Consider the following 14581-nt stretch of genomic DNA (forward strand, 5'->3'; position numbering starts at 1 on the left):
CCGGCCTAATAAAGTATTTTATTCTCTTCATCTTACTGTATTTATGGCAGCCTTGTGAGGCGAGTGAGAAAGAAGCAATTCTGATTCTGTCCAATTTCTAAATGTGACCTAAATTGCTGTCTTTCCTGTGTTTATGACTTAAGAACAGGCGGGAAAAAAAGCTTTGGATGGGATAATATTTCTAACTTCATAATAAGAGATTACCAGTGGCATTTGTTTTTTTAACGCTTCACTTTTAAACTTTTGTCTTCACCAGTTATCACAGATGAAAATTATGCTGGCAACAACAACAAAACAAATCACCTGCCAATATTTTTTCCCCCGACCTGTTTCATTGAAAAAATTGATGAACTTTGAAAAATGATGCTGGCAAAACCTTTGTTCACCTGTTTACAATTTAGAACAGAGTTAGAAAATGGTTCACTAGAATCTTGTTTCTCTCATGCCTCTCAGGGCTTTCATATACATGTGTTGCTCCCTTTACCTAAATCCTTGCTATGCGTTTTTTTATTTTGTGTCTGACTTGGATAAATTGTCCAATTCTTAGCAGCATTTCACCATTTATCTTCATGAATGAATGAGTGATTCAAACATTTCATTAGTAGGTATTCATCTGGATACACCAGCAACAATCATGTATTCTGATAATTATGCAGTATTATATTATTAACCTCCCGCTGTATGTTCTAACCATTATCTGAGTTTATCTTGATCCTATTTAGGGCATGCTGTTCCGACAAGGAGGCACAAGAAAAGGATTAAATGACGGAATAAGATGCTGAAATAGAACAAAATAAATTGCATTCTGTATTTGTAAGCTTGTACAAAATGGCAAAAAATTACTTGTGTCACAAAAAAACAGTAGATATGTCGCGTCGCAGACATCACTTTTCCTTTTGGGACAATATGAGTTAATGGAACTTTCTGTCTGTAAATCCATTACACACAACATGGGGAGTAAGACAATACCCAGCTATCACCTCTGTGCTGTAAAACGTCTCCTTGCAGAACTTCAATAAGCTTTGATATGAGCTACTATTGATTTTTGCTGCAGTTTGAGTCCTCTCATGAATCATGAGATGTCATGAACCATGTCATTTTCACCAGTCAATTATAAGTGCTTTTAGTAGGTGCAATATGGCAGTTTAAGGTCACGCAGTTGAATTAGTGATTTTCCTTTTGTCCTAATGCAGATCTAATGTAGCGGCACGCCACTCAGAGTTGCAGCTAGCTTATATCATCATCTCAGAAATATGACAAAAGTGAGGTATTACACAGAGCTGGTGGCCCTGAACCTAAAGGTCCAGTATGTAGGTGTTGATGGCATTTAGCTGTGAGGTTTCAGAATGCATCCAACTGAACACACCTACGCTCACCCGCCGCTTTTTCGTGACTGCGGTGACGTGAGCTGCTGAGTGGAAAACCCTGGCCATGCCGTGGTGTCTTTCACGACTTTTGCCTCGCTCAGATATATAATAATACCACCTTAGGACCTTGAGATTCAGATGTCTGGCGTTAACAGGGTTTTGCACTCGGCAGCTCGTGTTACCAGAGTTCCACAAGCTTGTCGGAGAACTTACGGTGCCTTTCGAGTAACGTAAAATAAAGGAATGAATCTTCAGAGCCAGTGTTTGGTTTGTCCGTTCTGGGCTACCTTAGAAACATGGCGGTGCGACAGTGCAGACTCCGGGAAAAGGACCCTCTCCCTATGTAGAGATAAAGGACTCATTCTAAGCTAACAAAACACCATTCTTAGCTTGAGGTAATTATACACTAATAAATACATAGTTATTAATATAACATAACATTTCTGCTAATGGGGCCCCCAAAATCCTACACGCTGGACCTTTAAGCACAGATCAACTATGGAGACCAAAAGACTTTGATCAAGACTTTGGATATTGCATTCAGGGAAATAGTGACCAATTAAATTAGCTCTAAAGCTCAATGGATTGTTTCTTTAGAAGAATCGTTAACCATATTAGAAAATGTTCTTTGTGGAGAGTCATTAGCTTGGTTTATTTAAAAGACTTCAATGAGGGGAAACAGCTGTCTAAATTCAGTCAACAGATGAGCAATACTACAAACACCTGTAAATCTCACTAAGGAACACATTTCATATCTTTTGTTGAATCTGTACACATCTGTGTGTATATAAGGAGTGACCTGCCGTCACTATTTCTTCTCAGTCAGCGATCAGTCACAAATACTTCCTGGAGTCTTATTCACAGTGTTGCCAGGCAACCAGTGATCATGACAATGTCCCTATAAGTGTGGATCATCCACAGACCTCTCTGTCAACCATATTCCGATGAAAACTGCTCAGCAGATTTTTTTTTTTTTTCCGGTAAAACATCTTCCCAGTACAAACACAAGAATACCACTTGTAAATCCTTCGGTCCTAAAAGTTGTGAAATGAACCAATGTATTCCCATTCCTCCATTCATGTGAATGAGACCAACAACAAGGCTGGACCTTTGAATGAGAAGAGGGGTTAAAAAACCAAAAAGCAAGTGCACATCGGCCCCATAATGAATCCGGGTATTGTCTTCTGAATTTTATACTCGGAATTCAACTTTCACATGGAAGGAGTGATGCCTCCGACGATGCATCCAGTTCTCTTTAACCATCCATGATATTAATACATGTAGCGAGTCAGCTGGTTGATGAACACAAGGGGCATGTCAGTGATCACAGCATTGTGAGCTCAATGTAGAGATGCTCTTATCTCTGCTGCCTCTTGAAGAGTTTTTTCTCCCCGTTGAATGTTGGTGGGAATAATGGTGTCTAACAAGCCTTTGCACTTTGATGATGTGAGACTGACAGCAACTGTTTCATGTTTCAGAGAGCTGAGAAATGTTATTCAATCAAACTCGTTTTTGGTGAGTTTAAAATATATATATCATGTTTTCTCCTGATCTGTATTTTTCTGCATTATATGGAACAGAATACACAACTATTTATAGCCTAGAAATGTACTTTGCATTGCCAATATATTTCAGGTGAAATGTAACAATGGAACATCAGTTCAAAGTCTGGGTTCTGCATTAAAAATCAAAATGCAGCTCATTGTCTTCTTCAGACTCTCCCATGATCATTTTCAGACAGTAATGATTCACATCAGCAGGGGTGTAGTGATAAAGAAAGATGGCTGCCCAGTTGAGACATTTAACATCTGTTATTCATTTTGTTGTCCCAGATATGACCAAATGTTTTTACCCCCTGACATAAACTTGCAACCGATTCCAGAGAATCAGGAACAGATCCTTACCCTAATCACACCGAAGCTACAGAGCACTGAAAAATGTTGAGAGGTTTGATGTCAACTTTAATCCTCAAAGAAATAAATGTCATGAGAGAAAAGCTATTTTTCTTGCCATTCTTCTTGCAGCTTTTTGTACTTTAAAGTAAGAACATGGGGAACAGCATCATGCATAATGATAGAGCAGCAGCTTGCACACAATTTGCGAGATGGTTTCATCATACACACCTATAGGGGGGGGGGGACTTTGAAGGTAATCTCAACAAAAATAAAGCCATTAGCCAATATCTTCATCACAATGCTGTCTTAAATCCACTTACATATTAGGAAAAGTCAAGTCACAGACAATATTATCACATGTGGAAGCCAGTTATGTATGTAAATATATTTTCTGAATTTCCTCAGTGTGCCCATACAGTGTGAACATAAAACGTGAACATAAGTTTAATTATGAAACCACATCAACATTCCAATTCCCAACAGGTCTGTTATTATATTTCGTCTATATAGGCAACATGCCTTGCAATATTTCAAAAAAATGTTTTTCTCCCATCATCCTGACAATGTGAGATATAAGATTATATTATATATGAGAGCACTATAAAAGAAAGTTGCCGTCTGAATAAAAACAGCCTCATCTGATTTGAAATCATTCACCCCTCCAACCTTCCACCAGTCTTCTTCATCAGTAATAAACTTAAAAAATTCTGTGAGGAAAGCAATGAGTACCAGCCAATCAGAGGCAGAGTAGGGCGGGTCTCCCTGGAAAACGGGTGGGGAAAGAAATCCTTCAAACTACCGTTAATAACAGGCCGCATTACTGCCAATGGCTGTGAAAGAGGTTGACTTGGCAGGTGGATGAGACTTGCATGATTATTGCAGTGCCGTTGGCTAAGCAACAGTGTGCCAATGGTGGCACACAAGGTTTCCCACTCCTGTTTTAAGAAATTATTTACGCACGTGCTGACATAAGATGCTTTTCTCAGTTTAGTCTGGGTTAACTTCTCCAGACATAATAGTGATACGAATAAAAGCAGATTTCTGTTTAAAGTAACATCTAAAATAGCACAGACAAACTGAATGTTCTTTTTTTTTTTTCAATTGTTGGACCTAATAATGGTCGTAACATATCCAGCCAAGGTCTGTTCACTTAAATCACAAAAGTAAACATAGCCGAGGTGAATGGGGTTGTGTGTGTGGTACTCGGCACACAAAAAAACCCTTTCTCAGAAACAGTTTCCTGGTTTAAATGCTGTGAAGCTAGAAAAAGAAAATGTCATTCACCTCAAGGCAAGGCCGGTCAAGAAGGCAGCGCCATTCAGACACAGAGGAATCCAAAGTGCTTTACAGGCTGGGCTCGAAGTACATTTTGAGAATTTGGCAACAAATTCTTGGCCTCTGGTTGCCATCAGTGGCAACCACTGTTTAACATATGAAACATAGGGACAGCAAAAAGCTAAACATGAACAATCAAAATAATTCTGTCTCAATTTCCATCAGAAGTGATTCATTTGTTCTGTCATAGTCTGTTTGACAGACTAGCGCTAGAGCAAGAAAAAATTGACGCACCAAAAAGAACCAAAATTCCACCAGTTCTGCTCCGAAATGTTTATCCGTAAACCACTAGCAGCATGTGCTAAGATTAACACACACAAAAAACAATGATCAACCTACTTATGTGAATAGAAATACATATAAACATGCGTACGTACATTTGACAATATCACTCAGATGTGCCAATCACCGAGACAAAGGAAAGAGAAACCGCTACCCAACTCCTCATCCCGGCTACTCTCAAGCAGCTTTTAGATGCAAAAGCAGAACGGTATACAATAGTTACAGAAGTAATTGCCACTTATATTGTCATACAGCTGAATTAATTGAAACTCCTCCTAATGCATATTTTTATGATTCTATTCATCTCAGATTTTCCCTTTCATAACATTGAGAAATGCTTTTCAGTTTTATAGTCTATAGTTTTATCATTTTGACTTGTTGCCTTTTTGGAAATTGCTTGTTCAGCGGTTGTTACGGTATAATAACAAAAGAATGTGTGAATGAAATGTTCCTTCTGTTTATAATGAAAACAGTTTGGGCAAAGTGCTATATCAGTCCTCATGAGGAGGATTGATTCTCTCTTTGTCTCTCTCTAATGATATATTAGTAAATATTAACAGTGTACAGTCACATATGTGAATATGACAAGATATTTCACTTTTTCTTTGGACGGATGTAGATTCTGCTCGCCTTTTTAAAGTTGATAACAATATTAAGTCCAGCAATTTTTGTTATTCTTTTTCTAAAATAGTTGGGTAGTTAAAATGAGAACACTTTTTTTCTTCAGTAATACGACTTCCACCACTTGTAGCATACTTTTCGAAGGTAACATGTTTTGTTTGATACTTTTCATGCATAAAATGGGACCTTTGCCAGCGTTGTCATGCACCAAATTGCACCATTAATACCGTAGGTGGGATCACTGCTGACTTAAGGCCTGAGACCATTTAGTGCTTTATAGACATGGAATAGGACTTTGGGGACTATCCTCTCACACACAGGAAGCCAGTACAGTCAGTGATTCAAGGGTGTGCTCTACTTCCTTGGTTTTCGGTGAGGACTGTGGCAGCAGTGTTCTGGACGAGCTGCAGCTGGAAATAAATACATGAACAAGTTTTTCTGTATCCTGTTCAGATAGAAATCCTTTTAATCTTGCTATGTTATTTAAGGTTGTAGGAGGCTGATGTTGTAATTGTCTTGATGTGGCTGTTGAAATTTAGCTCCGCGTCCATAACTACACCACAATGTCTGGCTCGATTTCTACATTTCAGTGTCAGGGACTCTAGGTGAACGCTGACTCTCTCTTCTTTGGTTATCGTTTTGCGATAACCAAAACTGTCCTCACAGCAAGTTCTTCAAATTAAATAACAAAATAAATTGTTGTTAACTGCCCTGCAGATTTTTTTATTAATCTACGCAGAAAAACAAAGAGTATCGGTCATTTCACCAAATGCTGACATGTTTATGTCTAAGTGACGAAGCCCCCTAGCGGCTGTGGGAAGTATGTCTCTTGTCCATCGGGAGCAAAGGTGTGTATTGTTGTTATGGAGCCACAAATTCTGCAGAGGGAGAGTGCCGCTTGTTTTCTGCTTCACGCTGACAATCATTGTTCTTTTACAAACCATGTTCCCTTACCTGAATAACATGGTAATTATTGTAAGCACAGCAACAGAGGTTCCTCTAACCCAAACATATTGCCCATACCATGTAACTTTTGGTTCTAAACCCTTCAACCACAGCTCCACGACAACATGACAGTATTCCCTCCTTTGCTCCCAAAGGACAAGAGCCATAATTACTACGGCTGCTAGGGGGCTTTGTCACTTGAACAAATGTCGCTTTTGAGAATTTAATGAAATTCTTGGGAGGACAGTCTCGCATGCCTCATTTTTTCTTACACACTCAATGTGTAGCATTAAAGAAGCTATTCCCACAAAGACTCTCCACTAATCTGCCTTCCCGGCTCATCGGAATGGCATCACCTGTCCTTTCCACTGTGCTACCACTGTTCCGCCTCATCTGTCGTGGGGCCCTTCCTCCTTGTATTTACCTGACATCTCTGTGCTGACACCGCACTTTGTCGCAGTTCAACCCTCCTCCTCCTCCTCCTCCTCCTCACCAACAGCATCAAGGCCCCGTCTCTGGTCAAGGAGGAGGAGGAGTAGGCGGAGAAGCGAAGGGGAGGGGGAGGGATACCAATAGCGCTGCTGATTTACGGCCCTGCCTCCTTGTGACAGCGGCTCCAGGCAACGGGGCCACCGTCAGACTCCGTGTGCTTGTTACATTAATTTCTTGTCGCCCCTTGTCCAAAGCGTCTTCCCTGACTGAGCTGCACTGCACTAAATGTTATCGCTATCACTGTTAATGCTATCACTATGTTATCGTTAAAATATGTGCGAAATTCCGGAAAATGCAGCCGGAGCTGCTTCACAATAGCATCACCCCATCGCAAAGCAAAGAGCTGAGGGGCTGAGTCCCGCACACACCTGGAGGAGTTTGTAGGAGAAATGCTCGGCTCGTTAGGAAACATCCATCCAAAAATAAAGACGTGTCGTTGTTTGTGTGTGACTGGCCAAAACAAACAGAACAGGTCTGACGGCCAAAAGAGCTCTGAGCTCGATGAAAGACTATAGTGACTACACACTATAGTGGCTACACACAGGCAAATACTGCAGCTGTTTTGCCCGCAGCAGGAACACACACAAAAAACAACTAGGTTGGAAGGATGGGTTTTGTATCTCTGTGGCTCAGTTTGTATTGACGTCTTTTCGGGTCTTCTTGTTACATGTCCTGCTGTCACATGCGCACACTGATTGTGTAAATTTGAGATTGAAGTCAAAGTAGAGATTGAAGTCAAAGGCTCGAGAAAGGGGTTTCTTTCGTCAAGGATCTTTAAGAAATGCTTTGAATTGTAATCAGTCTGCCTTTCCGATAAGTGGCCTAAACCTTTCTGGCGTGTGGCAGAAAATTTCATGAAATGAATGATCGTGGACAAGGGAGCGTAACACCGACACCGCGAGGGATTGCTGAAATTGTCATTCCAGATCCGCAGGCTCTAATGTGCTGCTATTACACCCTCCGCGTTTTATTCTCAGTGTGAAACTCAAAGCCTGACTAAAGACGGAGTTTATCGTCTGCACTTGTTCACTTCGAACATCGTACTTTCAATGCCATGCCGCCATCAAACTTTCACTAAGTCACTAAATGGTGTCTGCCAATTCTGGAGCCATTTCTTATAATAGGCACATGTTTATAATTGATAGTCTTTAGACCAAATTCAAAGAAGGATTAGACTTGTATAAGCTTTGTGATCAATAAGTCATAACCACAAAAATATCAAGGCACACTGCTTTGCAAAAATTAAAAAAGGCTTTAAAAAAATGGAACAAGTGACAGCTGGCGGATATACCAAGGCCGCCAGGCAATTGCAATGCAGGGTAGCAATGGATGATAGAAAAAGGTGCAGTCAAGCAGTATAGGTGTGCAATTACAGCAAGGAGCAAAGTATCAAAATATCTTTAAGGTTAGCAAGTCCAACATTGCGTTTTCACAAACATTCACACACACTTTTATTGTTGCTCAAAAAAAATGTAATCATACAAAATCGAAAAACGTATTGGGAGTTGAAACAACCTCAAAGGCATGCTCCCTAATGAGGGAGACACTGAAATGCTTCACTACAGTATACATTTTTTTAATGTCTCAAAATGCATGTCCAGCAGTATCCCTGCTCTAACAGCACTCTTGTATTTAGCCTTGCCATCCGCAATAATTATGCAACAAGATGTGGGATCGGGCCGGCTACCCACTCATGCTATAATGATGCCCACATAGAGCCATCAGCATATCCTCCACAACACCTGCACAATAGACTTCCATAGGAACAGCATGGTAAAACGGGGGAGACGGCATCCTGCATTGGGTTGTTTGTGTTGGCGGTGATAGAGACGGCAAAAAAATAAAAGGCAGATCTACACAAAACAAAACCCAATAAAATCTCACATTTGACCAAAAAATGCCTGCAGCTGTTAAACACTGCATCGAATGCTTTCTCCCTCATGCCTTTTTTTTTTCCCTTTCTCCCACATGCGCGCGCCTGCACACGCTCGCACACGTTCCCCACGCAGCCGGGCGCGCGCACACGCAGACCTGCTCGCTAATGCACAGCACAGCACAGGAGCCCCGGACAGTGCCAGTGCCTGCCCGTGAACGCAGCCTGTCGTCTCTACCGCTCCACTGGATGTTTGCGCAGAGGACACCTACCTCCGCCGGTGACTGCACCGATCCACGCAGCAAAATCCACCTCGTGTCCACCTCCTAACTTTTGCAAATTGTGACGTTTTGTTGGTTTCTTTGTATTTTTCTTGTATAGTTTGTTTTGTAGCAGGGCACCTGTTCCAAGACTCTGTTTGCATCGGGAGAAAAAACCCTGTAGAGCCGTGCGTTTGACATCCAACTTGGCACTTGATGGATATTTGTGAGTGACGGGTTTGGAAAGTTGCCCTGCGTCAGGGAGCATGGGCGCAAAGTTTAAAAGCGGTTTCCTCTCTTTTTAATTAAAATCGAGAGACAGTTTTTATTTATTTATATGAAGGCAGGTGAGTCACCCCTCGCGTGAGAGACGCGCAGAGCTCGGGGCTCTCTAGGTACGAAAGGAAAGGAAAGGCGACGCGGTGGAAGTCGTGCTCTGTGCGGCGGATTGCGCCACGGAGGACGGAGGGGAACGGGCCGATGAGACATCATGGGTAAGTAAGTGGAGGATTGTGTCGTTTTGACACGATTGCCGCCAGGGATTGACGAACAATCAGTTCCGCAAATCATGACTATTGTTAGTTGAGCGCAGTCCTTGCAATGACATTATGGGTTGTTTTTTCTCCTCTGGCGCATCTGTGAGTGTGTTGGATTTTCAGAAAATCCCCCCAAAATATTTTCGCGGCTTATTCTTGCGCTGCAAACTGACATCTCCAGTGTCTCAGAGTAGCACTTTTGCTCCATTTTCCTTCAAATATTCCCTGAGAATTATTTTTATTTTATTTTTTAATTTGCATTCAAGAGCATCTCGAATCACCACTGAGAGGTTCTCCATCTCTACTCGCGAATAAAAAAACAAAACAAATAGCCTGCTGCAGGAGGGAGTGCTGGTGCCTCTGAAAATCAAGGGGGAGGAGGGAGACAATAATGCTCTCACCTTTTACGATGTGGAAGAGATGTAGCCCATTATCTTAATCAGTCGACTTGGGTCTGTCTAGTCTAGGCTCCAGTGAATGCACAATGTGTTGAAGCTGAACAATAGCTCCTGATCTGTCAGGTGACATCCTTGTTGTTATTGAAGCAACTTTATACCCTAAAATCCCAAACCGACTTTAAAGGGCAGAGATGTGATGATTCTGTTGTTTGTGGCCTCCCCCTCATCTCCCCCTTCAGCGCTCTGACATGTTTTGACTCCATTCTATTCCCCCCCTCCCTTTTCTCCTGAAAGCTCAGGGCATCTACAATCTCATCCCACACTGCCTATCACCTCCACCATTTTACTGACTCTTGGTGCTCCAAAGCTAAACGCACCGCTCAACCTCACAAACCCACACTTCTCTTCAGTGTTTCATTTTTTTCAATTATTTTTTTGTGTGGGGGGGGGGGGGGGTGCTCAAAGAGAACAGTGGGTGTTCACAATTGTCACTCTCTATGCGATGAAACAGCGCTGACTTTCGGGCACTCTGCAGCTGTTCGAACACAAAGCCGCACGATTGCTTCGTGTCCTTTCTTTCAGTGGAACTTTTGTTGTTGAATATCTCAGGGAAAGACTGATATTGTTATACGCCCGCACACACGCGCACACACTCGTGATGGGTGGCGAGATGCGGAGAGAGACGTTTTGAAACTACACCATTCATTTTCATTCTGTCTGTCTCGACTACTCGCTTCATTTCTGCTGCTGTTTTGTTTCTTTTTCTTTTTCAAATTGACTGAAAAGCTGAGACATTCTGGAGAGATGCCTGCTGCCCAAACATCTGTGCAGAAATGTGGCACTTACCCAAGTAATGAGCAGCTTAGTGCAACTAATGAGCACATGCTAATGCAGTTTTAATTATGTCATCACAATTACTATAAGCCCAAATAAGAGGCTGCATTTGTTAGGATATCAACACTTCTAACTGAAGCTCTCTCACAGTATCCACTCCATCTTCATCCATCGACATTGGTTTCCACCGATTAAATGGGAGCGAAAACTTCATACCGTCTTCAGTGGTGATGTTTTTTTTTCCTCCCTGAATTCGCCAATAAAACATGACAACACAATTTGGTTATCACAATCGTTATCACAGAAGGGCACCATCAGCTTTGGCTATGTTTGAGAGGATAGCAGCTAGAGGTTTTTTTTTTCAATATTAATAAATACTTTTCTGACTAAATGAGAATAATGCCCATTGGAATTTCCCCCAAATTACTTGCTTTGCCCAATCAACAATTCACACCACCAGGATATTCAATATAAAGTGGTACAACACAGAGCAAAGCAGCGAATCCTCACACTTGAGAGGCTAGAGCACGTTTGGCATTTTTGCTTGACAAAACACTGCATCTGTTGGTTGGCAATTCATTAAATTGACTGGTCATTACAAAACTTGTAAGAAGTAATGTGGTGTTATTTTTCAAAATTGATAACAAGTAAGGAGAAGCATAATTTTGACTGACAAGCCCAGCTCTGATACTGTGTGTGCTGATCACATATTTGTGGCCCAAGCTGTGAAATTTACCTTCAGCCCTATACCTACCACAACAACGGAACTGTGCACATGATGCAAAGAGGGCTACATTTCCAGCTGGCAGAAAGTAAGGGCAGGGAAAAGCAATACAGGAGTCATTGTGAACAACACAGGGGGCTCAATAGTCTCCGGTCTGACTGTACACACTCGTCTGCTGCGGTCGTACTGCTTGGGTAAGAGCAACAGGGCAATTACGCTCAAATAACCTTCAATTTATTCGATAATCCATCAGCTTCCTAGGGCAGACAGAGACAGTAATTGCCCCAAGACCACAAGCCAGGAAAAGCTAAGCTGAATTACTATGGACAAAATAACAAACCTGTGGGCACTTTTTTTTCTTCAAGCTTATAGTGCAGATAATTAGAAGATGTTATTCACAGGTTTCCCACTGGCACAAAATGATGTACTTTTCATGCCAATTTTAGACCATTATGCAGTGTTAGACAATAGATGTGGATGTAGTTTCTCAGCTCTATAAGTTTATCATTAGTAAAACTGCCAAGTCGTAATTAAATCAACGAATTAGATTAACACTTTTTTGTTGAAGGACAAGGTCTCTCTAATCTACAGATTAAAGCAGCAGCTAGAATGTGGTTGGTTTTAGGGGCTTCCTCCAGAGCCATGCAATGTATGAAGACAAAGCCTGCGTATGCTTGAATTTAAGACTAAGGGGGAAGCTAGTTCATGGATGAACAGTGTTTGGTCAATGTGATAAATTGTGGTCAGATTGTTACAGGGATATGTGATAAATGCTCTTCTGAATTTTTATGTAGCGGTTAACAGTAATAATTGTTCTCCGACTACCACTGAAATAGCATATCATATGGCATGGTTAGGCTATATTCGAGACAAATAACCGAGGACTGCTTCAATTTATTTTAATTCAACAATATTAGCGTGCTATTTTTAACAATTTGTTGTTCTGGATTACTCACATGTCGCGTGATTGTGTAATTAATGTTACTTTTTTTAACAAACTAGACCTAGGTTGCATCCCAACACAATTCTGATCCTACCCACAGCTTTAAATGTTGGTCTTATAGTAAACAGAGCAAGATAACATTACTGCTTCGGCTTCCAGACCGTGGTTCGGGAAGCACAGGGGAGACTTTGTTTTGCCTCCGGGGCCAAAGCTGATGCTCACTTCGGTGAGCTGCAGCATTTATTCATGGACAAACACTGAACATTTACTGCTCCTTGACAACTTTACTGTTAATCTCCTCTCTGCTCTGATCGCCAACAGCTGTCTGCTCCGAGCGCGTTCACCGTCACGCCCCCCCCCCCCTCTCTCTCTGTGCCGCTCGACCACACAGCAACGCCCACACTATATGCTACTCTTATGACATACGCATAGGCCTGTGTCATCCCCCTACAAATGAAGGTTTGAAACACATATGCAAGAAAACAAACGTGTGGGAGAGCAACAAATATTGCGTAGTTATTGAAGAAGTGGATTGAATGATTCATCACCGAGGCAAAGACGTCACTTGCGAGGAACACCGTCGCGCCTATCCATTTTGAAAGAGCAACGACCAATGGGGAAACTCCAAGTCGACCGGCCAATGACGTAACTTCGTCGCTCACTCACTCGCACACTCAGCGACAGACTTTTGAGTTGACACTGCAGGGCTGGCTCCTGCTTCGCCGTGGTCCAGTGAAAACAGAGAGAAGAAAACCTAACTAACCTTGAACAGGCTTCAGCTGTAGCTCCTCTTCAGATAGCTACAGCCATCAATAAGGATTATTCTGTCAGTGTGAGGCATGTTTCCTCATTCCGAGCCTGACTGGAAGCCCCCATCAGGCACTTTCTTGCTGCAGTTTAGTAATATTCACTTCACCACTACCCACACACGCCATCAAACCATCATAACACAGCATGTCACATCGAACTCTTTCCCTATATACCTCAAGGTCTTTCATTTCAAGTGTATTTGTCCCCGTCGTCGTGCAGCGAGCCAGACTGTCTTGAACTGCAACATTTCCTCAAAGTTTCTTCTTTACTTTTTTGTTTTATCTTTAAAATTCTGCGAAGATACTTCCCCAAGTAAGGTGTCCTGCACATTGAGCCCATGCGGTGAAATATGGGCAGAGACACATAACTGAGAACAAAGCCTGGCAGTAAGCTGTGGGAGCTGAGCATGCACAAAAAAGAAGACGATGCAACAAGAAGCACATGATAAGGTATTGTGTTTATTTGTACGCCCCCAGAGGACACTACAGCCCACGTTTGCTTGTCATGGTCTTCCAGCCTCAAAGATAAAAAAGACAATGTGTCAGTCTCTTCCAAAACAACGCATATGACCTTGTGGTTAAGTTTAGGCCCCTAAACAACTTGGTTAAGGTTGGGGGGGGGGAGAGATTTTGGCCATGGTTAGAAGAAACCAACACACTGTTGGTACAGTAGATGACGACATGTTGACAGTGTTTTCTGGTGTCAAAGTCACATTGTAAAAAATACTTCCGCCTTCATTTCTCAGTCATTATTCCCTCAATAAGAAGAGGCCGGTTGTCAAAAAAGCCCCTGAAAAGTTACATTTTGTTGTAATTCTCTGTCATATAAATATCAATGACAAAATAACCAATGCTCAAAGTTAAGGTTCTGAAAACAACATCCTCATTGTTTATGCAATGTGACACAGCTGATCTGCTTGATCGGGACGCGGTGTGATTTGATTCGATTTGATTGACAGTGGCATGGCAACACTGCCTTGGACGGCAGCGGGATTCTCAGAATGTCACGGGATTCGGCGAGAATCGCGGGATTACATATCACAGGAAAATCCATCTTGTCAGGCTTCAAGAAATGCATTTGTGTCCGGCAAGCCAGTGCGCTGACCAATCAGCATCCCGGGGGGAGCTGCTGCCAGCTACAGCTGTGGCTTAGGTGTGTGTGCGGCGACAGGAGAGGCCACTGTTTGCTCAAAACAACAATGGCTATAGATTCTTCAAAAGTGTCAGTTATATCCCAACTGAAGGCTTTTCTTGATAGAAAAAATGA

At 42.0% G+C, this 14581-nt stretch overlaps 1 protein-coding gene across 2 annotated transcripts in view; it reads left to right on the forward strand.

Annotated features, from left to right (window-relative positions):
- The first annotated feature begins 8892 nt into the window (after nucleotides 1-8892).
- lrrtm4l1 (leucine rich repeat transmembrane neuronal 4 like 1) overlaps nucleotides 8893-14581 on the forward strand; it is a 45112-nt gene continuing 39423 nt past the window's right edge. For both annotated transcript variants that reach the window (XR_004213064.1, XM_031855843.1), the window contains exon 1: nucleotides 8893-9564. Coding sequence is in view for 1 of the 2 variants with exons in the window: in XM_031855843.1 (XP_031711703.1) it covers nucleotides 9561-9564 (4 nt within the window). In the remaining variant the exon portion in view is untranslated. The remainder of the gene's footprint in view (nucleotides 9565-14581) is intronic.

This window comes from Anarrhichthys ocellatus, unplaced genomic scaffold, assembly GCF_004355925.1.
Source record: "Anarrhichthys ocellatus isolate YVR2014 unplaced genomic scaffold, GSC_Weel_1.0 scaffold16, whole genome shotgun sequence".
NCBI classification, from domain to species: domain Eukaryota; kingdom Metazoa; phylum Chordata; class Actinopteri; order Perciformes; family Anarhichadidae; genus Anarrhichthys; species Anarrhichthys ocellatus.